Source organism: Embiotoca jacksoni, unplaced genomic scaffold (genome assembly GCF_022577435.1).
Source record: "Embiotoca jacksoni isolate LCO1_2020_lvr unplaced genomic scaffold, fEmbJac1.0.p SCAF_4, whole genome shotgun sequence".
Lineage (NCBI taxonomy): Eukaryota > Metazoa > Chordata > Actinopteri > Embiotocidae > Embiotoca > Embiotoca jacksoni.
Window position 1 is genome coordinate 6,775,307 of NW_027185392.1, and position 26,163 is coordinate 6,801,469.

General features: G+C 42.2%; 1 protein-coding gene across 2 annotated transcripts; it reads right to left on the bottom strand.

The window, feature by feature from the left end:
- Window positions 1-900: 900 nt before the first annotated feature.
- fam184b (family with sequence similarity 184 member B) lies at window positions 901-25,476 on the bottom strand. Of its 2 annotated transcripts, XM_069166866.1 has the most exons (18): window positions 24,903-25,476; window positions 19,145-19,333; window positions 16,146-16,817; window positions 15,332-15,467; window positions 14,756-14,907; window positions 14,118-14,663; window positions 11,673-11,780; window positions 11,281-11,579; window positions 10,422-10,572; window positions 8,764-8,883; window positions 8,380-8,512; window positions 7,837-7,967; window positions 7,311-7,426; window positions 6,303-6,659; window positions 6,062-6,176; window positions 4,352-4,459; window positions 3,233-3,630; window positions 901-1,511 (listed from the first exon to the last, which is right to left on the bottom strand). In XM_069166866.1, exons 1-18 carry the CDS (start codon window positions 25,050-25,052, stop codon window positions 1,439-1,441), a joined length of 3,954 nt encoding a protein of 1,317 aa, XP_069022967.1. In that variant the 5' UTR covers window positions 25,053-25,476; the 3' UTR covers window positions 901-1,438. The 2 variants fall into 2 exon arrangements, with proteins under 2 accessions (XP_069022967.1, XP_069022969.1); XM_069166868.1 differs by lacking the exons at window positions 901-1,511; window positions 3,233-3,630; window positions 4,352-4,459 and having other exon boundaries at window positions 6,083-6,191.
- Between the last annotated feature and the right edge of the window lie 687 nt (window positions 25,477-26,163).

Consider the following 26,163-nt stretch of genomic DNA (forward strand, 5'->3'; position numbering starts at 1 on the left):
TAGCCCAATATACTGGCAGGACCTTTAATAGTTTACAGTCAAACATATTGTGGGCAGGAAGTTTGACCTCTGTGCCATGTAGAGTTTGAACTTTTCGAAATGTAGATTAAAAATCCACCAAATAATAGTTCTGAATGTGTTGCTATGTTACAAGAGGACGTGAAACATTTTAGTTTCCCTGCTTCAGACAGTAATGTTTATCTTTACTGAACTGAGACGATATAAATCAACTGTCAGATTTAACAAATAACAGATGTTGGCCGATAACAATAATATGATCATAGGTCAAGATATCATTACTGGACTTTAAAGCTCTCAGCATCTGTTAGGATATGATGGAAATTTTGTATTTTTATAGGATTTTTGCAGCAATGACATGAAACGGTTTGATTTGTATGGAATTAGCCACAACTAGACCCACTGGGTACTTATGCAATCATTTATGTGACATGAAGAGTTTTGTGAATTGTAACCTCACTAACATGGGAAAGCCCCATTAAGCTTGTGTGAAAATAAACCACAGAAGACCTTTGGAGAGGTTCTCTATGTGCGGTAAATCAAACAGTCGATGACGCCACGCCTTGTGCTGGGACACGAGAACCACGGTGTCTGGTGTGTTTCCATTTCGTGTGTGTGTGTGTGTTTTTCTAGCTGGGAGCTGAGCAGCCTGAGAAAACAGCAGATCCACAGCTCTACTGGACTCCAAAGAGTGAATATTCTCTTTGGTCTTTTTGTCTGTCAGTGTCTTGGTAGTTAATGTGATTTTTGTGTCTGTTGTTCCATCACAGTCTCCACTTAAGGCTACTATCCTCCAGTTTTCCTGAAATCTCGATACACCAACGCAAAAGTCTCAGGGTGTGTGTTTCTTTGCCATATACATATGCCAGTATACAAAGAAGCTCTTAAAAAAAACAAAATATTTTATTCAATTTCTTCATTAAGATTATTATACATTTTTGCATTGAAACAAGCTTCATTTTGGTATGGTGAGTCGTGTGTGTCCATTTTGATGTGGATCTTGATTGAATATGTTGAATGCTTCCATACTCAAGGAGACTGTTGACTTTAGGAAGTGTACTTTGCCTGGAATTATCGTGTGATGAGATTAGATCAAGAGTTGCATTGAAAAAGGAAGACTGCCTTTTAAAAAAACAACATATGGAGACATTTCAAACTATACAAACAAGATCCGACAGGCCTTATGTTCTGAGAAGAGGTCAGGCATGTTTTTGAGAAGCACTTTTTGGTTGAGCTTTGAGGCAATGTTTGAGATGGCCTTGCTGGTGATGAGCCCATATGTCTGTGTTTGTTTGTGTTTGTTTGTGTTTTAAAGGTTTTATGTGTGTCTGTGGGAAGCAAACCGATATGTATAAGAAGCAATGGACTGTATATGACATGTACTTGCAGCTGCTGTGTGTGTTCTTATGTGTGTTTGTGCTCAGAAGGAGAAGTATTTGGTGAACCACTCCTGCTTCAGCCCTTCTGTCCCTCTTGGTTCCAGGTACGGGCCCCTGCAACACAAGAAGCACACACTTATTTATTTACAACTGATTTCACTATGACACATATATCAGAGATTTTTAGGGCTGGTAAAAATTGAGGGAAAACCCAGTGAGGTGTTGGCAGAAAAGGAGGACGGGAAAGCTTGACTCGGATGCATTTATTTCAATAAAGACTGACATTTCTGCAAACTGCTTTTCTCGGTACAACCGTAGTCGGCTGGCATTTACAGGACACTAACTATCTTCTGATGCAAATTCAAGGAAAGGCCTGAAACCAAAAACATGCATACATCGTCAAGAAATGATTTATTATGCTGGTATCGTATATTGTATCTATGCATGCATGCTTCTCCCTTAAAGCCTCCTGATTCTGTGTGTTACAGTACATAACGGGATTCTTTTCTCGCTCACTATCTTGCATGAAAAGGATGAGCTGGTCCTCCTAAACAAACAGATGGAAGCAGCATTGTCTGTTGTTTATTTATAAGGCTCTACTGCAAAAACTGCCCAGTTGCCTCTGCTCTCTGGTTACATCTAAATACTGTGCTTACAATGTCGAGTCACAGGACATTTTAACATGAGCGGCACCTCTTGTTCACACTGAGTGCAAATACTGCGCTGCATACAAATTAAATGAACTCCGAAAATTATGAAGTTACATTCTCTTATTTTACTGGGACATTTAAAAAGCACATGCTTTTCATAAATGTGAAAATGAATTAATGTACACAAGTCTCTCTTGAAGGAGAGATCCCAATCTCAAAGAGACTACCTGTTTATATAAAGAATTTGATAATAATAATAATGAATTGGCACAAACCAGAAAAATCCAAGACATGAGTCAAAATAGAAAACAGACATTTAAGTTACATTCAAAGAAACCAAAAAAATAGAAATCTGCATCTGAAAAAAATTACATTTCAATTCTGTGTTAAACAGTGCAAAGGGAAAATACCTCAGATGGTATTAAAAAAATCTTCAATATCCTTTACAAATGTCGAATATTAAAAATTCTTATCTGCTAAATGCACAAAATTTAATCATGAAAAATTCAGAATCTGACTTCGAGCTGTTATTAACTTGGTCAGTGCTGCCGCCTACAGAAGCGCAGACTTAAATGAGCTTAAAAAGACTAATCATGTTCACTTTAATCCATACATCCAGTTTATGTCAGTTAAGAGTTTAATTCATGTTATCACTGGGAATTATTGTCACTTTGCCCCGGCTGGCTTTCTCATCATGCATTTATAAGTCTAAAATGTAACTTGTTGAGAAAAAAAACCCGTTATATATATTTAAAAAAATGTAATATGCTCTAAATATGAAGTTACTGTCTGAAAAATAATTCATGGTATTGAAAAATTGTTTTCTTATATTTCTATATATAAAAATGTTAATTTTTTTTCTTTTTGCCTTTACGATACAATAAAAGTGTTTATCACACAGTGACTTCAAAGATATTTAGAATTGATTTACTTTTCTTATTTGATCTTTCATTTTAAAGTAAGGGACATGTTTTCCGTCTTAACGTTTGTCCTGTAATTTTCCGTTTTTTGCTTGTCGTTTCCTTAATTATGAGGACATCATAATCATCATCATTTGGTCTAAGAGGATTTTGGTATCTTATCATGGAGAAGGCAGTTTGCAGAAACATCAGCCAAGTGAAAATGTTCCCCTTTTTTTTTTTTTAGATTTGTAACATTCCTGCTTAAACAATAAAACACTCGTACCTGATTGATTGGGCCTGCAGGTGTGCATGTGGGTCCTGGCAGGAGGGGGACACGTATCTGATGCCCGTCTGAGGTGAGGGGCAGACAGGGAGAGGAGCGGTGGGCGCTGGGGTGGGAGGGATGCAGGAGGTCCGGGATCTGGTGGAGCGAGGGAGGGAGGGGGAGGAATTTTGGCTGAGGGAGAGGGAGGTGTGCTTGTGCGGAAGAGAGGAGGTGGAGTAGTGGGGGGAGGTCTGAGGGTGGGAGGTGGACTGGTGGGGAAGGGTTGAGGAGGAGTGCTGATGGACGGAGGAGGAGGAGGAAGACGAGGAGGAGGACTGGGGTAGGAGGATGCTCCTGTCGTAGGAGCCGGCGCTGGGGATGCTGGTGACACGAGGAGGCGACTCCACACGCTTCCTCTGAGAGAAGAACAAATTCACATGCAGGTAAGAATATTTTATTTAACCACACACTTTATGCTGCAGAACAAAGTGAGTCCGTTGTTCCAACCCAGTATCATGTCAAAGTGTGTAATAAGCATGTCAGTCCACTAGAGGATACTGTGTCTGTCGCGTTTAGCCTCGACAAGGTGCCTTTAGTTTGGACACTAAAAAACACGTAGTGAGGTTTAGGACAAATCAAGGTTTGGGTTGAAATAAGTCATTTTACATAAGTAATGTTAAGTTACTTAAAGTACAACTTTTGCAGTGCAACATATCTGCAAATTACATATATTTGCATGGGAAGCATTATCTCACAACACATTTCAAATTAAGTTTTAGACTGATATTATGTCAAAGTGAAAAAAAAGTATGTGTTATTAAACTTTTTTTTTTTTCTGCAGGAACCATCAGTTTTTACTGGCTACACACCTCATTCTTAAAGAAAAATAATTCAGCCACAAGTCTGTATCTTTGCTGGCCAAATGTAACGTAAATAAAAGCAGCATAATGGAGTCATTACAGCGGGGGGGCGCGTCGTTATGACAGACTGGTGATCTGTCGAGTGGGCGAGCTTGTGCATTTCACTGCCTCGCGCTGCAGAGACAGACGCTGGCTTCGGCCCAGTGAGGCCTTCTGGCTGGAAGGAGCCTCCTTTTGATGAGTGCATTATGTGCATGAGCCGAACAGACAAACTCACCCTCATGGTTGGCGTGATGCTCCCGGGGCGGGACTTGCTGTCACGGAGCCTGAGGGTGCTGTTGTCCCCGGCAACAGGAGGGTGGAGCTGCAGCTGATGCCTCTCTTCCTGGAGGGAAGGAGGACGAGGAAGGACTTTCATTGGCCTCATTCACAACCAGTGTTGTTGTTGTGGTTGTTGTTGTGTTGTATCTGGAGGGTGTACATGTTTGCTAAGCTGCCTCATGCCTCACAGATGGCACACCCAGCACCATGTCAGAGGACACTTAAAAAAAATATACATAATTTTCTCCTACGCATGTATGAAAACTGATGATTAATGGAGACTGTTCCAATTAGATTCAGCCTGACTAGTTGAATTAATTATATTTTGTGAAAATTACAGGCAGTTTTCCAACTCTGGGTCACAAAACTTTTAACTGGCTCCAAGAATTACTGAAATTATGTTTTGCACCAGGTTAGCTTGTGGAGCAGGTTTTACTTTTTAGAGTCAGAGAAGCTTAGTTTATCAGGTCTGTACTTGTTCTTAACTGGACAAACGAAATTACTTTTTTTTTTTTTTTTTTTCCCCCTTCACTGGATGTAGTGACATTTAAGATACAGACAGGAAACATGGAGGGTAGAGAGGGTCAGCAACAAAATCCCCTGAAATGGATCAAACCATAGGTGTTACAGTTGGATGGTAGTCATCCTAACAATGAGGACATCCTTTACCCCCAGGGGGTCTTCAAGGTGATCTCACAAGAAATCTTTAAACAAAACCTTACATTTTTAAACTTCATTAACAGTATTACCAGAGACAAAGTTTAGGAAAGAAACATGTACTGTCGCATTTCTTACATGACCTAACGAGAGGAATAGTTGTTGCCTTGGGAGTACACTACATTGCACAAACAGGTTTTTATTAGCTGCTTTTGCACATTACAGTACTGTACAGTGACAGTGGAGGACTTCAACGATAAGGCTGGTGATATTCTGGTTTTCATATTGTCAACAAATCCAATAAAAAGCCCAAAACTAACCATGCCTAATGCCATCTCTCTGTTTTATGGGCACAAAAATATTGTTTTATTAAAAAAAAAAAAAAAAAAAAAGGCTTAATAACTTCCGAAAACAGCTCGGCACCGTAGCTTTTATCAAACATTATTCAAACAGGGGTAAAGTATGTAAATGTTGGGGACTATTTTTAGTCACGTCTTTATACCTATTTGCTGCTCTAATGAGGGTTTTCAGCAGCAGGACAGTGTATATGCGACTGAATCAGTGTAAACCACAGTGCCCCCGTTTATTATAATGAACGAACGCATTATACAGTGCAACAATGTGGCTCCTTAATAGTTTTTGGATTACAATGGAGCCATATGGCATAAATAAAAGATAGATTATAAACCTTATCAAACTTTGACTACACAAATTAATTTAGTCCGATGTATCCATCTGTCTATTTTTCTTGGATTTGGTAAAAAAAAAATAAAGTCAACTATATAATACTTTTTTCTTTCTTTTTTTTTTTTACTGTCAACAAATCCAAGAAAAATAGATAGATGGATATATACTCTCTCTCACACACACACACACACACACACACACACACACACACACACACACACACACACACCAGAAGCAGCTGTGCTTTAAATGAGTTCAACCTCTATGAGGGAATATGGAGGGAACAACTAATATTTAGAGGTGTGTGTGTGATTGTTCTCACCACTAATTGTTTAATGAGCTGGTCTCTCTCCGTCAGTCTCTCCTGGAGTCTCCCCAACTGCAGATCATCACATTGAGGCTCCCTCCTCCTGCAGCGTTCCTCCCGCTCCCGCAGTCTGCAGTTAAATCATATACAGAAACACACATCTTTTCTCACATACCTGCACTGATGTTCATTCAGAGTGTTTTCATGTCAAACTCTCTCTGTTTGCTGTACTTCCTCGTGTCTATCCTCTACTCACTCGTTCTCCAACGCCACTATTCGAGCCTGCAGGTGCGTTTGGGCGCTGCTGTACTCGGAGACCAAAGTCTGCATCTCCCTCTTGTGCTCCCTCCTGATCTCCTCCACCTCCTCTCTCCTCTTCTCCTCCTCACGCTCCTTCTTCTTCTCCTCATCCACCTCCTCTTCTTTTATGTCCTCCTCTTTCTTGTCCTCCCAGTGTTTCTGTGACTCCTCCAGTTTCTCCATCTCCACCCTCAGTTTCTCCACTTCCTCCTTCAGACGTTGTGCTTCTTCCTCCAGCTGGGCGTCTCTATTCTTCCTTTTCTCTGTGCTATCCTCTTCTTTCTCTTTAGCTTCAGGATTGTTCTGCACTGACCTGGGAAGAAGCAATATGTACAAGAGAAGGGTAGAAATAATGGGCATTTAATATAATAAAATATGTGTTATAAATTGCAAACAGTAATCAGTGTGTGGATTTGGGATGTTATTGTTATGCTAAAATTGGAGATTCAAAATGTGAACTATTGTCTGAACCACTCAACATTTTGTTTTGTCAGTCCATTACTGAATTCATACAATCCAACTTTATAATCATTAGTTGTAAAATGTTTTTTTTAAAAAGGCAACTGTTTACTAATTTCAGGGCAAGAATCCACTAAATTAGACCAAACTGCCAAAACCTTGAGGGCAGACTTTTAAAGTGGTATTACAAGACAGGGAAATTTAACACATCATACCTTTAAAATAATTTGTCGGTTGACAATAAATTAAGTGAAATTAGTTTTCATAGTCCATTAATCATCTTTTTCAACCAAAATAACAAACATTCAGAGCTTTCATCCTCTCTAATATTAGGATTTGCTGCTTCTCTTTGTCTAATATGACAGCACCAGACAGCACAGTGAATATCTTTCCCCTTGAAGTCTGGGAAACGGTGTCGGCATTTTTCACTATTTTCTGACATACAAAAAGTTGCCGCCCTGAAAAGGTGTCATTACTGTTGAAATAACAGCTTTACTGTTCCTACCGTTCCTTTAATTGCTTCTTCAGTGTTGCATTTTCTCTCTTCAGCTCCATCATGGCACAGCGACTCTCATCCAGCTGTCGCTCAAACACCTGATACTGGTTCTGCTGCTTCAGGTCCTTCACACACACAAAAGCAGAGTGATATACAGTACATACACGCTGTCAAAGTCCGCATCAAGGTTAGGTTCAGAATGCAGTTTTTATAATGGTTAGTTCTGCTACATACATTAACATGCTGTGCTGACTTAATCTCACAGGCATGGAGGATTTTATTCACGCGGAGGATAATGATATCGGCGATAAAATTGCTGTGATTTGCTTGAGTGTTTGCACAGAGACAGATTACATGCTGGTAGTGATTTACAGGCTAAAACTTGCAGACAAAGAAACTGAGAGGTGTGTGTTTATGTGTGAACACGTACGTCTGTCAGTGCACATAGCAGGGCAAATATTCAGCACAGTGGTCGTTGAGGGTAGTGTGCATGCGTGCGTGCGTGTGTCCGTCCGTCTGGCTGTCTGTGTGTCACCTGTTGCAGAGCCATCATCTGTGTGTGTGCCTGCAGTTGAGCCTGTAGGTCTTCTATCTGCTGCATGTGTCTCTGGGTCATCTGTCTGCTCCACTCCGTGTGCTGCTGGGTCAACTCTGCACGCTGCTTATCTGATACCACAAGCACACACGCGCACACACACAACCACATACAGAAAACAAAATCAATTTGGCCCACTGTTACAGGTACCCTTCTGCTGTTGCCATGGTGAAGTGTATCCATGGCAATAGCAACTTCACTGTTGAATTTATAATCTCAATGTGTAAATCGCTCTATGTGTGTGCGTGTGTGTGTGTGTGTGTGTGTGTGTGTGTGTGTGTGTGTGTGTGTGTGTGTGTGTGTGTGTGTGTGTGTGTGTGTGTGTGTGTGTGCGTGTGTGTGTGTGTGTGTGTGTGTGTGTGTGTGCACACTTGTTCGTTTTGTTCATGCAGCTGTGTATGTGTAAAAGACTGTGCTACCGTCTGCATGTGCTTATGCTAATGCTCATGTGTGTTTACACGTGTGTGTGCATATGTGTGTTACCAAGCTCCAGGTGGTGCATTGTCTGAAGTCTGTTCCTCTCAGACAGCAGATCTTCTTTTGCCTGTCTCTCTAACGCCTGCAGCGCCATGGCATGACTTTGCTTCTCCTCAGCTAAAGACTGCGTTTGGGGCTCCTTCGACACATTAATACACATTTATTTTTTTTGTTTTTTTTTACGACATTTCATAAAATCATATCTTTGCACTACAGTAAATACACGCACTCATAGAATAGCATTATGTTGCCTCTTTCCTGCAACGCTTTCATCAAGGCTGCTAAATTATTCATCACAGAGAAAATCTATGAAAGAGTGTGCGTATGATTTTTTTTGAAATGTGTGTGTATCGTGTGTGTGTGTGTGTGTGTATGTGTGTGTGTGTGTACCTGCAGCAGCTCCCTCAATTTCTTGTTTATCTCCTTGGTGTCTTGGACCTCCTTCCTCAACCTGTCAATTTCGGGGTTGCCGTGGCAATCATCTCCCTGGCCCGCCATCTTTTTCTCCGCCTGCATTGGTGAGAAATGGTGAGAAAATGATTTTAGAGGCTCTGTGTGCTGTAAAAGTAATCCTGAGATGATAAATTTGCAGCGAGAATTGAATGAAGATGTTGCTTTTGTTTAAGAACTTGCAGACTCAAATAGCTCTCTTAAAATAAATAAATAAAACCAAGACTCAATACAGGCTTATGGAACTAATTAAAAGAGTACTCGTGATTTAGTATTGCACTTCCGTGAGTTGGACTGAATTGGTATTGTTAGGCTGAAATATCCTGACTTTCAGTTTTTGATATGGCTCCGAAGACGTTTTGTCCTACAGTTAGAAACAGCTTCATACTGTCAGACTTATCAGACTCATCCTGCCTTGTAAACATCAACATCTTTCAAGCTCTGCATCCCAATTTGAAATGCAGGCTTCCTATAATACAGTAAACTCCAGGCCCAAGCTGAGACACCCTGGAGACATCATCAGTGTCATTTTCTGAGACTCGACAAAGCTCCTCCAGAAACATTATACAACTGATTTTACTTTACACGACTCGTGGACTCTCCTGTCGAGTCTGACAGTTTGATATGGCCTAATATCCTAAATGAAATTTGACACTAAAAGTCATTTGAAAGCATGTGAGAATAATCTTTTACCAACAACATATTTAAAAAAAAATGATCAACAAAATTTTTACTGATCATTTAATTCTTTAACGCACTTTTTACGAAAAAAAAAAAAAATCTGTTTCTCCAAGCATCTTCTATGTAAGGATTTGCCGCCTTTCTCCATCATATATGATGGAAAACTGAATGTCTTTAGGTGTTGGGCTGTTGGTGGGTCAAAACTAAAGATTTGATGACGTAATTTCAACATCAATTATAGTTCGTATATTTTAACATTTTCTCATATTCAGAACACAAATAATGCCCATACAGCAGTTTGAGCCGTCGTCAGAAGTGACGATATTTGGACGAGATGGGGAGGAGCGAGGAATGGATCTAACTGAGAACAATCCATGGGCACTTTACCCTCCCACCTACACCGGCAACCTGACTGCACCTCAAGCAAGTCCATCAAACCAGGTACGCCCCCAAACATACCTCTTTTTGAAGCCTAATATCTATTTAATGATGGAACTATTTTCAGAAAGACCACCAGAATACTGATCAGAAAGAATGAATTTAGATAATGACACCATAATCACTCGTGGAAAAATGTGATGACTTTGTATTTCATGAGAGAAGTTGACACTTTTTGAATGGGAGTCTATTAGATCTGGAGGTTTTTTGGAACTTGCCCCTAGAGGCCCTCAGTTGTATTGCACTTTAAAGCACTTCCGCTTGGCTTCATTTTCCAGACCCCGAGACTACAGTACAGTACAGTCTATGGATAAGTCTGGTTTAAGACCTCCCTCCCCATGTGTCTCATTTTTACAGCTATTCAAGTAGAATATGAACATTGACGAGAAAACAAAATGGCGTAAATCCATACGGCTGTAAACATTGAGACTGAACATCATAAATGGGTTGTTATAACTGAGTTTGTGAAGTTGTCTCACCTGTGACTGCAGCTCGGTCAGTTGACCCTGCAGCTCAGATATCTGGGTCTCCAGCTCCTGCTCCCGGCTCTGCCATCTCTGTTCGCTCTCAGCAACAGCAGCATTCATCTCTATCCTGAACTCTGCTCTGAGACGATCCTCACACTCTGCCCTGCAGGCATACATCAGAACAAGGAGTGAGGCACGCAAGTTTACCATGCATGGTGCTAACGTGATTATTTCTCACTTTACTTAATAACTTGATACCATAAAGGACATAACACACAAAATCAGTTGTGGGCAGAAACCTGTATTCTTTCAGCTAACAGGTTTTAGATGTGTGTTTGCAAATATTTGCAAAATGCATTAATGTTGTCTCTTGACATATCATTTGTAGGAGAAAGAAGCGACATCTAAACTGGAAATTTAAACTAATTAAACACATTTAAAATGCAGTTAATTATCTGTTTTCAGTGTGTGCATAGACAGATCAATGAACAATAAGCTGGTAAATATGTAGAATCAGTCTGAGACAGGATAGACTCATTAGTCACTGGAAATGGCTTGTGTTTATTTGAACTGTGGTATTGATTTAATATTCATTAATGCACTGACACCATTTAATGGCTCACATTCTTTGGCATGTTTTTGTTCTGGTGAACACATTTCATGTCAATTAAACTCATTCAAATTAAACTGCACTGATTGAGGAGAAGATGCTATGGATGTGGCTGTGAGCCACAATTTGAATGATTTGCTCGCTCACTTTGATCTTCTCCAGTGATAATTTAAGTGATGGGCAGTGGGGGATTACAAGCAGAGTCAAGACTTTGTAACGTAAGCCTAAGCAGGTCTGGCAGGTCCGTGTTTATGCCGCTACCTGATCCGGTCCTCTGTTTGCCGCTGGCTCTGCTCGAGAAGACTCCTCTCTGTGTTCAGTCGGCTCTGTTCCAGGACTTTCTCCTCCAGCCGATGCTTGTCAGCTCTCAGGGACACTATCTCTCTCTGCTGTCTGTCCCGCTGCCTCTCTACCTCCTCCTGAGTCCGAGCCAGTCGAGTCCGAGCCTGATGAAGCTCTTCCTCCAGACGAGAGCTCTGCGGTCCACATGACAGTGCAGCTTCAGGGGCCACCTTTTCTTTCTTGTCTTTGTGATGGATCACCGACTCCAGCCTACAAATCTAAGAGCACATATTACAGATATTAGAATTACTTTCATCTGATATTTTATCTGGTAACAATACATGTTCAGTGAGTGTAATCTGACTTCTGACCTCAGCGGTGGCATCTTTCAGTTTTGTCCTCATCTCGTCTCTTTCCTTCTCCAGGCTGCTGCGTAGCTCCTCACCAGCTCTCCTCTCCTCCTCCAAACGCACACAAACCTTCAAAGAATATTCATCCTCATCAAAACTAATATTACATCAGTAATTTCTCTTCTTTCTAGCGCTTAACACAACCATACATACATCTTCGTATTACTAAGCCTAATTAATAATTAGTAATAACGACACTCACGCAATAAAAAGGCTCAAAGGCTAGCCAATTATGTGATAAAATCACTCTCAAGTTCTACAGTTATACTGACAGCTAAAAAATACCAATTAATCATGCTCTTTTAGTCCAATCTGGGGTTGAGGACCTCCACCCCGGGGGGTCGCAACAGAATTAAGAAGATCAGAGCAAGTGATTTTTTTTTTTCTTACACATTTGCCTAATCTTTGCTTTTTTTTTTTTTCTTACAAATTCCTCTTTTATTCCACCACCTCAGGTCTTTGAGAACATTCAAATGAAATGAGGGGAAATATGGCCCTTAGATATATACAGTTGCTGTTACAGAAAGTCCTCCAACCCACATGACCGAGTAGGTGGGTTGTTCTTCCTCTCAGATACTACTCAGAGGAATGTTTCCTAAATTAGCACCGCTGGTTAGGTTCGGGCATAAAAAATACTTGGTTAGGTAAAGATAATGGTTTGGGTTAAAATGATGACTTGAACCATGTTGTCTGTGAAAGTTACTACCGTCTTAAAATTATGCATCCCTTGTTGTCATGTCAACAGTAAAGGCAAATTTAAAAAAATAAAACATTCCAATTTGTGGCTAGAATCGGGAACTGAACAGCAGTCTCCTGCACTCAGTCCGCTGTTGTATGAAACCATCCAGCCAACCACCACCTCCGAACAAGGAAAAACTTTATATAGATTTCACCTGAACTCACTTCTCTGGGACACCAGATTGTTGATATTTATAAGACTGCTCGAGGCTGCCTAACTTTAAAATGTAGCAGTGGGTTGTAAAAAGCTGCTCACACATGACCTGTAGGGTTGTATTTTGGAAGAAGACAGTATCTGCTGTAAAGTAAAACTATTACTTTGTTTCACAGTTTCTCAAGCCTAAAATGTTTAAAACCGCTAAATTAGACGGAGGTTAGGCCCAAAATGTGTAAAAGAGAGTCCAGCTCTATTAATATGTTGGTAATTTGTCTATTAATCAGGTTTGTGGATCAAACTTGGCTGGAAAATGCTGACTACTGTGAATGATTAAGGCTGTGTCTGGAGGATTTTACAGGAGCACACATTATGTGCATCACACTGACTCAGCAGGAGATGTTTTACTGCCTCTGCTGTGTGATAGGATGAAAGGAAATGTCATTACTCTGAGCAGTTTTGTTCCCGTATCGAAAATAATTACATTCAAAGTCTGACTGAAACCAAAATAATTAAGCCCGTATTATTCGGCTTCAACAGCTGAACATCAGGCTATTTTTAAAGTTCTGAAAAAAAATGCACATTTTGGAGAAGGTGTTCTCTTTTTCTACAAAGCCTGTCATCTTACTTCACCATCTGAACATAGCTCTGTGGGTTTCAGTGTAATATCACCAATGCTAATAAAGGATATACAGGATGGTATAACAAATATAGTAGTCGAACATCCTGGATCACTAAACAATTGTAAATGCAGATTTTACAGGAGACAGGTCATTGATGTAAACACATCTCCTATTCTCCACCTTTAACTGATGCCTCCTGTTATGATGAGGCTGCATATGTAGGCCTGGTAGTGTGCTTTTACGGTCTGTGCCTCAAAGTAAATATTTCTAGCAGTGCTTACAAGCTACGCCGGAGATATACTTGCTTTTTAACCATGTTTTTGTGTTGGCTGCGTCAAAAATGTAATTGCTTACACACTTGCCAATGTACTGTATGTGTACTGTGTGTTACTGGAGGATTCCACAGGAGGGCAAACCAGAGAACGAAGGATATAACTAGAACATCTGGATTTTCATGATGTAAACAATTAACATGGCAACATTACCGTATTTGTATTTGTGGAAAATTGGTCTCAGTGGACTGGTCATTGATAAAATTGCTTAACCAGCCCAGGTGTCTGATGACTTGGGGACAAAACAGACCATCTGCATCGTCCCTTCTATGTTTTTCCAATATTTCATTTGCAGGTCATCTTCTAAAAGTTTACTGATCTCACGCAGAAGAAATCTTCATATTTTGAATTGTGCAGTAGCAACACATCATAGAGATGCACTTAATTGTGGACTTTGTCTATTAACTTTTCTTCCTTACTTTCAGACATTAATGTCACTGCCTACTGACCCTGTCACATCCACACACTGCCCCTACTGTTCATATGTGTATTGCTTGTACATCTCTGGCCTTGTCTGGATTAACTCTTCCCTCACTGTGGTGTGCAGACAGATTCTGACCTCTTGGTTGGTCTTCTTCTCTGAGCTCAGAGCTTCTTGGACGCTGTTCAGTTCAGCGGCATGTCTCCTCATCACCTCCTCTATCGCCTTCCGCACCTGCTCCTTCAACCGCTTCCTGTCCTCCTCGGCCTTCTCCACCAATCTCTTCTTCTCCTCCTCCAGCTTCTGCTGCACATTGGCCCTCTCTGTCTCGACCTGTTCAAAGCTTTTGTCCAAATGGGAACGAACGCGAACCCTCTCCACTTCCAGTTCTTTGCGTAGCCGGTCCACCTCTTCATCTTTTTCTCTCTTCAGACGTTCTTTGACCTCTTCCCCTTCTTTGCGCAGCGCATCCTTTTCCTCGTCTCTTTCTCTGCGCAGTCTGTTTCTGTCTTTCTCCAACTGAACCTTTTCTTGCTCCCTTTCCCTCTGCAAGCTTTCTCTTTCTTTGTCTAGCTCCTTCTGCAGTTTGTCCCTTTCATCGTCTGCATGCTTCTGGATGCGACGCAGCTCCTCTGTTTGGGCTCTCACCATCTCTGAGCGCAAACTGGACAGGGCTTCAGCATGCTGCAAACACGCACACAACATATTTATTCAGCACCTTGGAACCATATCTATATCTGCGTCCACACGGCTTTCTTTCATCTTGTGAGTGTTACCTGGCGTATCTGCCGGGCGTGGTCACTGTTTCGGCCGCTGCTCTGTAGCTCCAGTTCTCGGTTCCTGCTCTGCAGACGACTCACCTGGCTCCTCAGCTCCTCCATTTCAGCACACACACACACATCGCAGCCTCCACGATTCAGCAGCTCCTCTACACACATGCACGCACACACACACACAAAGAAAACACCAGGTTGAACACAAGTGCACACATACATACAAGCACGCTGACTTATTATGTATAACAGAGGCAGAATGGGCTTCCATCAGACTGAATAAGGGGGTGGGCCGAAAACAAAATTCTTTCGTATGGAATAAATAAAACTCAGGGCTTTTCTGCTGACTGGGTATGATGACACTTTGATGAAACTGTTTGCCTTTGTGGAGCATGAATAATGTGGGTTTGTTGCATCTTCTGTATATATTATAATGGTGTGAGGCAAATGCTGAGTCTGCTGAATAATGGAAATGCACTGAGCTCAGCTGAGTTCACTTTTTTTTTTTGTGAGCTTCCTCCAGCAGGCAGGTAAGAAGACAGGTGGACAGGCAGACACAGACCATGAGAGGCAGACTACCTGCTCTGCTCTGCAGCTCGTCCTCCTGCAGCAGCAGCCTCTCCTTGGCGACCGCTAGCTCCTCCTCTGCTCGTTTAGCCACGCCCTCAGCCTCCGATACACACCTCCGATCCAGCTCCAACTCCTCCTCCAAGTCCTTAGAAGGAGTCACAATACGGCCAGGGGGGAGTTTGGCGTACAGGGCAACCAAGGAGGGCGATGCAGGGGAGTATTGTGGGTTCAAGAAAAAAAGACAGATGAGGATGTGAAAGAACCCGACAGCAAATTTGACACAGGGAAGGAAGAGAGAGAGAAAGAACATAAGTCAGACAAACAGGGATAGCACTAGAAAAGGAAGTGTGGGATGAAATGTGGTGAGTCAGGGAGCTATCTTCCCAGCTGTGAGCCTTTAATGGTCTGCTGTGGAGGCTTATGTCAGCTCTGTGCCAGCTCTCGCAGGACTTCTTAATGCTCATGCGTGAGGTGATAATGGTGGTGGTGCAGCGAATCTATCCTGCTCAAACTACTCATTAGCAGATAGTTGGCAGGGGGAATAGCACTCAGGGAGGGCAGCCTGTGGTTAGACAAGCAAAATCCCCCCCCCCCCCCCTTCTATCTCTCCCTGCTTCCACCTCCCTCTCTCCCTTCCCATCGACACAATCATTAGCTGTGTGCATCAGAGACAGGAAGCTGCAACATTTCAATTGTTCTTTTACCTCCCTGTTCACTGCACTGGACTCCAGTTTCAGGATGAGTGAGAATATCACATGTCTGTGTGTGTGTGTGTGTGTGTGTGTGTGTGTGTGTGTGTGTGTGTGTGTGTGTGTGTGTGTACCTGTATTCGCTCTTGCAGTTTGACTGTGTTTCTCTTGCTCTCGGCCAGCCTCTCCAGGTGACTTTCCCCCTCTGCTTCAGCCCTCTTCACTCTTTCCCGCAGAGCGCTGTGCATTCCTTTTTTCTCCTCCTCCTCCCTCTCTTCCCACCGCTGCCGCTCCTCCCTCCATTCTGCCTCTATCTTCTTCCTCATTTGATCTTTCTCTTCATTTAGATCGTTCACCTTTTGCTCCCATTGCTCCCGCTCCTCTTTCATAGCTCGCCTCTTCTCCTCCTCACCTCGATCCCGTTCCTCCTTCACTGCCTTTAGCTCCACTGAGAGGGCTTTTACTCTCTCCAAGTCCTCACGCTGCTCTGTTTTCCTCTCCTCCTCTTTCTTCTTCTCTTCATCTTCTCTTTGTCTCTCCTCGTCTTTCCTGCTTTTCTCCTCATCAGCGATTTTCTGTAGCTCCTCACATTTGGTGTCCAGTTCTTGGATCTGCTCCTCAGCCTTCTCCAGTTCTTTGCTCAGTCTCAGGCTCTCCTCCTGGGCATCACTGATCTGGGCCTTGGCCTCCTGGAGCTCTTCCTCTGCAGCCTGGAGCTTCTCCTCAAACTTTTTTCTCAGCTCCGCTTCAGTTTCACGCTCCCTCTCCTCCGCCTGGATACGGAAGCACTCAAAGTCGGCCTGCACCTGCAGGCACAGAGGAATTTACACATTGCACTTACATATAAATTCACTGCACACTGACTATATGTCCTAAATACAGACAGTTTGTTCCTTGCTAATATGACAGCATCCCAAAGTTCCTGCAGTTATGTGGCAGCAGTTACATACTACAAATGTACTATTTCATTTAAAAGGAACTGCAGTGAACAATTGGTACAGCATGTATATAAAACATCTGAAAAAAGCCATAACTCTGGTCATGAAGGCCAATTAGCTTTGCAGTCTCATTCAAGCAACTATCAGTGTGTGGAAAAGCACCATTACCAGCCTGCACTGTTGAGATCTGGCAGCTTGGAGCCCTAAATTTATTTTTCAAAATTCTGATTCTTTATTGCTACTAAAGTAACCAGGAATCACAGTTCAGCAATAATATTCAGAGTTGCACTGAAAATATAATTTTACAGGACATTTTGTAGTTATAGAGAAAATGTGATGTTTCTTGAAAAATAAGATCAATTCGAAACGAAGCAGACATTCCTATTTGAACATTATTTTACTCTCCAAATATGATGAACTGCAGTCTAATAATTTTTCACATTTTTGGACATTCAGCTGCACTGCTCAACACCATCTACAAGATCCTCTGAGTTTAGAACTATAGTGCAGCACCTTTACACATAAATGAATACCCATTACATTCAAACCAAACGAGTTCACACAGAGCTGATTTAGCCGATCACTGCCAGATAATTTCTCTGTATGTCACAGTATAAAGTTTTTTAAATCAGTTGTCTGATGAGACACTCCTGTGCCGGCCAGATGAATGCATACTGGGCATGCTCTATGGGCACCAGAGACCCCCACCAACTGAGCCGACTCACTAGCCCTATGCTAACTTGAGTGAAAATGAAATAATTCAATCTTACGTCTCTTGTAGACTTGTCAAATATTATTGGACTGCATTGATAACATTTTGATAGTAAAACACATCAGTTTATCCAAAATGTATCTGCATCTTAACAGGCAACAGTGGAGCCTATGACGTGAGCGCATCCTGACAGTGTTTGTTTAATTACTCTCACTGGCAGGGGGCAGAGAAAAAAGCTCCGCATTGCAGGTTTAACTAGCAACAAATTCCAATTAATTAATTGAAAATTTGCCAATTCAACACAGCCATTATTTTCTTTATAGTAAGCAAATAAAAATGCATAGTTCTTTACGGGAATTTTTTTTGAAACTTATTCAGAGGTCACCACCCATGAGATTAAGCATTTCTAACTTTATTCACAGAAAAGTCTCTTACCTTCTTACGCTGAGTGTATTACTGTATTACCAACACCATGGTTAAGGTTTGTCGATATGAGTTTTGACAAATCTGCTGGTAAAAATATTTCCAGTAAACACAACATGAGATGGGACTCCACAGTTTTGTTTTATGTTTACGGTGACACTTTATATTAGATTTCCCTACTAATAAGCAATATATAAATGTTGAATAAACATCTTGTAACCCACTATAATGGAGTTTTAAGGTAACTGTAGGGACATTTTTAAGTGCTTCTTAATGCACAGACAGACTTTGTTACAACCCGAATACATTAATAAACTTTTCTTATTACTTGTTTGTATGTTGCTTATAGATACTAAATAGGGGGACTTAACATGTAAATGTTACCATGTTTTGGCATCAGTGGCTTAATGACACTATTCTCGTCTAAGTTTAATAATGTGTTCATCCTTCTATGAACGTATTCATCTTGTTCTACTGTGTTTTCCAGGTTGACATACGCTGCACTGGGACTCTGTTGCACCTGTCTACACCTGTGGAATTCATTGTTAAAGGACAATTCATGCATTTGCTGGTAAGTGTTGGCAGTTGTTTCTTTTAACAGACCCACACTGATGGACCTGCTTTGAATCTGCAGCAGAAAATGACAATCGAAACAGTACAACATGACGGATGACAGACAAACCAGACAGATGAGGAAGGATAAACATCTCTAAATAAAAGTTTAAAGTCTGTGTACATTTGTTATTTCTTTAGTTGTAAGGATGTATTTTTTTTTTCTCCCAAAGAGCTCATAATAAGGTCATGTGGGTATTTATGATTCATGTTAATGTTTTATTGTGGTGCGCAGGATATAAATCATTGAGTCTCATACCGGGTGAAGTAACAGACTATCTGAAATGTGTTGACTGTTGGAGGTCGGGTTTATGGGTGGGTTTGATTTGTGGCTCCCACTGGGAGTTTACACATTAAATTACAGTGATACCTCATGCCCTTGAACGATGTGATCGGGAGGGTAAGAGTGCACCCACACACACGTGAAAGGACGGACACATGCACACACCTGTGCTCCCACTCTCTGCTGCTCATCCAGAGACCCCTGCAGTTCAAGGAGGCGTGTCCTTAACACTGACCCCTCCCCTTCATGGCACGTCTCCATCAGGATGCGGTGCAGCTCATCGTGGTGGGCGTGGCTCAAGGTCTGCAGGGCCGTCTCCTGCTCCTCATTCTTCATGTTCAGAGAATAAATCACCTGCAGAGGATCAGCGACAAACAGATTGAACAACGCTGTCCTCTCCTTTAGGAACAGATTATGCTTTACCTTTAGCTTAAAAAAAAGAACAAATCACCAGTGATGGGGTTTTGATGTTTATTAATTACTCTTGCTTATTACTGTGAGTTGTGTTCTTGATTCAGGCTGCCACACCTTAGATGGGCATGGCTATTGTGATTTTTGATCAGGCTATTAACAGTTTTCTTCACAGATTATTGCAGGGAATTTTTGTTAGTGGCTGAAAATTGTAGTTTTAAGGTTTTGCATCCAAAATGTCGAGTGATTGAAGTTTTTTTACCTTATTTATTTAACTGCAGAATAATTTAAAGCTGAAACCGCTGGTCATTGTTGAGTACAAGATGACATTGGAAGCTTTCATTGCAGACTGAGTAATGGATTTTCCCCCTTTGACTACATTAACTACTTATTTTATGTGACTTTTAAATCATATATTATTGTTTGGTGATCAATTTTGACTCCTAAGTTTCAATGTTGCTTTCTAGACCAAGTTTACATGAGTAAAAAAATCCTCAATTTTCTTTGAGCACACCTGGTAACAGTTTACATCCTCGTGGATTCAGATGATTCACTGCATGGTTGTTTTCATTCTTTATTCATTTAAAAGACGGACGTAAAACTCAACAGCAGCCCATACCAATACTACTTCACAGATGGACATCGTTGCGTCAATATTATGAGCTGACAGCTTTATGATAACAAATATTAAACTGACTCTGAAGTGGAAACACAATAGTAGCCAAAACACAAATAAAGAGGGTTAAACAGCAACATTGACAAACTGTGTGCATCTACTGTAACCAAAGACTCGTGAGCATCTTTTTGCAGTGATGCCTGCCAACATGTGTGGTGTCTCTCCCACTCCCCTCTATAGATTATGACTAGCATATAAAATATAGCCTATTTCACCCCACTATTCACTTTACAGTCTACTTCATGCCGACAATGTCATCATCAGCTCCTAGTGACCCTGACATCTCACTTACCCACTTGCAGAGGTGTGTGTGTGTGTGTGTGTGTGTGTGTGTGTGTGTGCGTGTGCGTGTGTGTGTGTGTGCGTGTGTGTGTGCGCGTGCGTGTGCGCTCGTGCTCAAGCATGAATGTGGGCATGAGGAGACACATGGGCTCATATTTTACCCAGCCGCCTCTCTGTCTGCAGCACACAGCTGGTGCAGCTCTGCGGGACATTCCCTGTGTGTGTGTGTGTGTGTGTGTGTGTGTGTGTGTGTGTGTGTGTGTGTGTGTTTGTGTGTGTGTGTCTCTCTCTCTCTCACTACACTTCTCTTCCACACACACTTCCATGGCCTCAACATTGTCCGTCTCCTGTAATCTATCATGTATTTCTTCTAACCCGACTGATAATATCGATGTCAGATTTGACATCTCTCCAAATCCTGTCAGTCAAACACCAGTACACAGTGTCACTCTGGCTATTCAATCACGTCATGATGCACGAACTTTGGCTCCCGAACTATGACTCATGACGCAGAGGAATGAAGGGGACTCTGAAATGAGGGCAGGCTCTGAGGGGAGTGCTGTTCTTGGCTGTCCTCTTTGACTGGTTTGAAAGTGAGAGCAAGGAGGGAAGGAAGGAAATACAGCATGAGGGAAGGAAAGAGAGGACAATCAAGTAAAGGTTCTTCTAAAAACCTGTTAGTGTTGTAGACCAGTCGGTCCCGTTCTGGGGTTAGGACCCCCATAAGGGGCCACGAAACACACTATATGACAGAGAACGTGCACAGACACCTGATCGACACGCTATCTGTTATTGTTGAACATCTCAAACCAAACAGTGGTCATTGATATGCTACTGAAACAGCCGGCGCTCTTTCCACAACATGTTGGAAACTAGCTGCAGGGATCTGTTCCCATTCAACAACAAGAGCATGAGAGAGGTCAGCCGCTGATGTTGGGTGATGCGGCCTGGGCTGCGGTCTGCATTTCAATTCCTCCCAAAGGTGATGGATGGTGTTGAGGTCAAAGCTCTGTGCAGGCCACTCAGGTTATTTCACACCAGACTCAGAAGATAATTTCTCACACGGAGATGCTGTCATTTCAAAAGATTAAAGATTCTTCTCAAGAGTATAGTCACAAAATTGGAAACATACACGGATACGACAAAAAAAACTTTTAACTTCAAGATTCCTCTTAATTTGACCTAAACCCAAAACATGAAAAACATTCCCAGACCAAAAACACACAAAGCCTGCGGACATCATTTTGGCTATACGGTGTAAATCTGAAGAGTCACTGCACCCTAAAAGAGGGAAATTAAAAAAACACATGCATAAAAACACAAATTTAAGGATTTTTTTCCCCCCCAAAATTTTCTTTCATTTTCATTTGGTAATGTTGGATGCTTTTACCTCTTCATTTCTCTGAAGATTATTCAAATGACCAAATCTGAGAGGATAAAATTAACAATCGAAGGTTTTAAACTGTTCACAGCTCATATAAACTGAGATGAGTTGTCCCAGCTGTCACTGCTTTATCTTAAAGATTAAATCACATAGGAAACCAGTCTTCGTCATTAAAAGAGGTGCATTTTTACTCTGATAAACTTAAAGGGAAACTACAACATTTCAGAGAATAAATAACCTAATATTACGTTTAAATTCTAATCAATAAATAGCATTTTTTTTCAACAAGCTGTGATGCTGGGGTGTAAAGTATGATAACTAAACTTACAAATTAAAGTTTAAATATGATCTTTCTATTTAACAGACATGATTGAGTCACTTCACTGATTCTTCTCTATGTGTATTACTGCCGCGCTAACTTTTAACATTGACCTTTATCTCTTAAACCTCACTTGCAGCAAGCGTTAGCTGCCACGGGCTTGCCTTAAGGTTAGCACACAGTTAAGGAAAATATAAATGATGATATTCACCGGACAATTTTCTCATTTCTTCACCACTTACAGTTGTGAAAAAACACAAGATGTCATCATAAAAGCCTTAACAGTGCCTATTAGATTTGTGATGCCTTTATTTTCAAATTCCAGTGCACTAACAAAATGAAAGGCAGTTTCACATTTGGACTCAGCTTTCTGGTTGTAAATCTGAAGACACTTGCCGCAGCAGCCTGGTCAGAGAGTGGCGAGAGCCTCTTGCTCCTATAATTCCTGACTCGAGAACCCCATATTGATCCTGCCAGTCGATAATGTTATTCATGTAACCTCACAAGCCAGTGCCTGTGCTTATTGACAATAACTTCATAGTCAGCAAAGCATGAAATTAATATTCTGTCTGCAGCGTAAAGGAGAGCTGAGACGAGTTAGTTGAAACAGGAGTGAGATGCAGACTGACTGGTTGGTGCACAAAGGAGAGGTTAGGCAAAGAGACAAGCAAGCATGCACACACTTTCTCTAACATCAATCCCCCCTCCTACACACACACACGCACGCACGCACACACACACACACACACATACCTCCACACATATCAAAGAGGGTACTGGGTGTGCTGGATTACAAAGCAGGGAACACTGTGACGTGTGAGTAGATAAGGTATGTACAGGAATGCAGACAGAATTAGCGCTACTGGTCAGAAGTGTGGGTTTATATGTGCACATAAGCACACACTTTAATATACTACTGTTGATCTGTGTGAGTCACATAAGGAGACTACTCTTCTCCCTGTATTCATGTGGGTGTGTGCATGGTTGTTCACGCACAAGCTTATGTGAACATTCACAACAGCTGGCCTGACATGGTCAGCTCTCGCTTTCTTCCCATTGGCTTGTTCGGCCATGTAAACACACTGCGACGTGCTACTGGTTTATCTTTAGAAGCACCCATTCAGCGAGGGCAGACCACTCTCCCTGACAGGGAGGGAGGTATGGAGGGGGAGTTGTGTAAGTCAAGCATAAGTGAGGATGGGTGAGTGGAAGAGAGAGGGATGAGCCGACGTGAGGAGGTGTGTTAAGTTTATGTGCGTGTGCGTGCGTGTGTGTGTGTGTGTGTGTGTGTGCATGTGTGCGCGCGTGTGCCTCCCTGTTCATGCACACAGAATAATGGTTATCAAATATATAAGGTTACCACAGCTGACCCATTTTCCACTTCTTCTTCACTCCACACCCCACCTCAAAACACTCAAATAAACCATGTGTCACATGCCCAACATCCCAAAGCTCAGAGGAAATGCTTACACCAAATATGCAACATGATAATTCTTATATTTCAACTGCGCTCTCAGATTTATTTACTGAGGTCACCACAGAGCTAAAGCGGGCTGGCATGGCGTGCATAAAGTTTCAAGAGAGAGAAACAAGTCGAGACTTCTGAGGAGGAGCGGAGGAGCGAAGGGGCAGGAGAGGTAGAAGGACAGGGCTGGCAAATCCCTCTAACAAGCACAGACACAAGTGCTGACCCCTCATCTGTGTCATCTTTGTTTGTGTGCGCCTGTGAGTCTGTGTGTGCGAGTGGAAGCCTTTCAAACGGAAACACACAAATCCAGCATGTAGTACAATGCTCACATGTATTCCTGGACACACACACACACACACACACACACACACACACACACACACACACACACACACACACCTATCTACCAACCTACAGGCGACACAGAGGTGTACCCTTAAGGGGAGATGGGAAGTGCACAGTCATCAGTAATTGTCATATTTCAACAAGCCATGGGTCATGCCCTGCCTCTGTAAGCACTATTGTGCAGCACAGAGAGGGAGAATCCCCACACAGCAATGCTTACTGTATGAAAAGCCCAGCAGCTACAGCCACTGCTGCTGTCAAGTGTGCATGCACATGGAGGAAGATGCACAGCATAATGTGTTGGTCCTAATCAAGAAGAAATCACAACCAGGGCTTCTCATTTATTGTATTTCTTATCATGACAAAAATATGAGCAATTTCCTGGTTTCATCTTATTCTGGAGGATTGTGCTGCTTTTATCTGTTAATTGACAGCTCCGGGTGCAATTTTGTCTCTGTTGGTCAGACAAAGAAGCTGCATTTTGGGCTTTGGACCGATGAGATGTGCAATTATTTTTTTAAGCGGTCAAATTATATATCGATGCCTGGTGAAGATAATCCATAAATCAACTGATAGCTATTACATCCGTCTTAATTGCTGATTGGTTGTTTGGCTCTCAGATTGCTGGAGATCTGCAGCCTGCACCTAAAGCTCTCAGTGATCTAATGTCAGATTACTGTCAGTCACGAAGACGAACGAACCTGATCCAAGTTTCCCAATCAATACCCCAAGAGACGGTGTGATTTGTGCCCATTTATAATGCTGTTAAAGCACGTAGTTGTTTAAACTGCCCATTACTGTGACATTTTATTTTACTAGCCTACATCATGAGGTATTTCTTATTTCTATCTCCCATACATTAATATGATATTTTGATAAACATGTACCTATATTTCTGCTGTGAGATCTGTTGGTGTAAAAAATAGGACTATGTGTCAGTGCGATGGCAGATAGTGAAGCAGCCATCAGATCATCCAGTCAGCCTGACACACTGACATCCGGCGGCGCGCCTCTCGCGGTGTCACCGGCGGGTCTTACCTTGGTGAGCTGAGCGATCTTCTTGCACATCTTGTTGTGCATCTGGTCGTCGTACAGCTCTTGCTCGATGTTGGGGAACTCTGCCGCAGTCCCGTTCACGGCGGAGCCCGGCCCGGGGGGCTGAGCAGCCTTACCGGCGCCTGAAGCCATAATGAAACCCCCCAGGGGAACTTCCCTGACCGGAGGATAGTCAGAAATGCTCCTGCCGCCTCTCAGATGAAAAATCCCACCTGAAATCGTGGCAACTTTTTACTCGTGCATCTCATTCCTCCGTCAGTAGACCCTCTCCCGCGAACAGCATCTCAAAGAATTCGCTGTAAAACATTTGGTAGTAGATCGGCGGGGCTCTCCTCGTGCGTTGTTGCCCCTCTCTCCTGCTGTCCGCCCGGTGATCGCGGAGGTCACACGCTGGAAGTCCATCGGGGACGCGCTCGCACCAGCCGACCCTTTTCTGCTGTCAACAGATTTTTATTTTTTTATTTTAATATTCTAATGAGGAGCGCTCGAGGATGAAGGCGTACAGTCCAACCACCTGTCTCGCGGCAGGGGCGTAGAGGGGCGTGTGTATCCTATGGAACATTACCGGAGACAGCTCGAGAAGCGCACTGCTGCAGTGCTGCCCCGCCCCTACCGGCGCTGCTGTATCAATGCCGATCACCGGGCGGAGGGGAGGAGGAGGAGGAGGACGAAGAGGGGTCTCTGGGATCTAGTCGTGTGAATTTTACATCAGTCAGATGCCGTGAACAGAATTCATAGAGCAATCTCAGTAGCAGTGGCTCAAAACAAAACAGCAACACATGTTCTGACTCCTATTTCATTGGAAAACATCATTTGGGTTTTTATTACCACCAGAATGAAATAAAATGGGTAAATCTCCAGGAATGTCATATAATTGAACTCAGTATAGCATCTCTTCTTTCAACCCTCTCTGCTTCATAAATGGCAACTCTTTTAAATTCAAGCATCAGGCTGTCAAAAATTTGAAGTCGAAAAAGGTCACACTCAGACAAACCAAACAACGTCATGAGGAATGAAGACTGGTTTATGGTCTGTCAGAATTTAAGATGTCTGGTCAGACCACTTTGGAAATCAAAAGTGTCTATGCCTGATCTGCATGGCGACACAGTGTAAAACACTGTTTGTGATTGAAACACTGTTTATGGTGAAGAGGGAGGAGGCACATTATATTGTTCCAATACAGAGATAATGGTCCACTTTTTCAGAGAGTTTCTGTCATACATAGTTCGTGTATAAAGTGTCA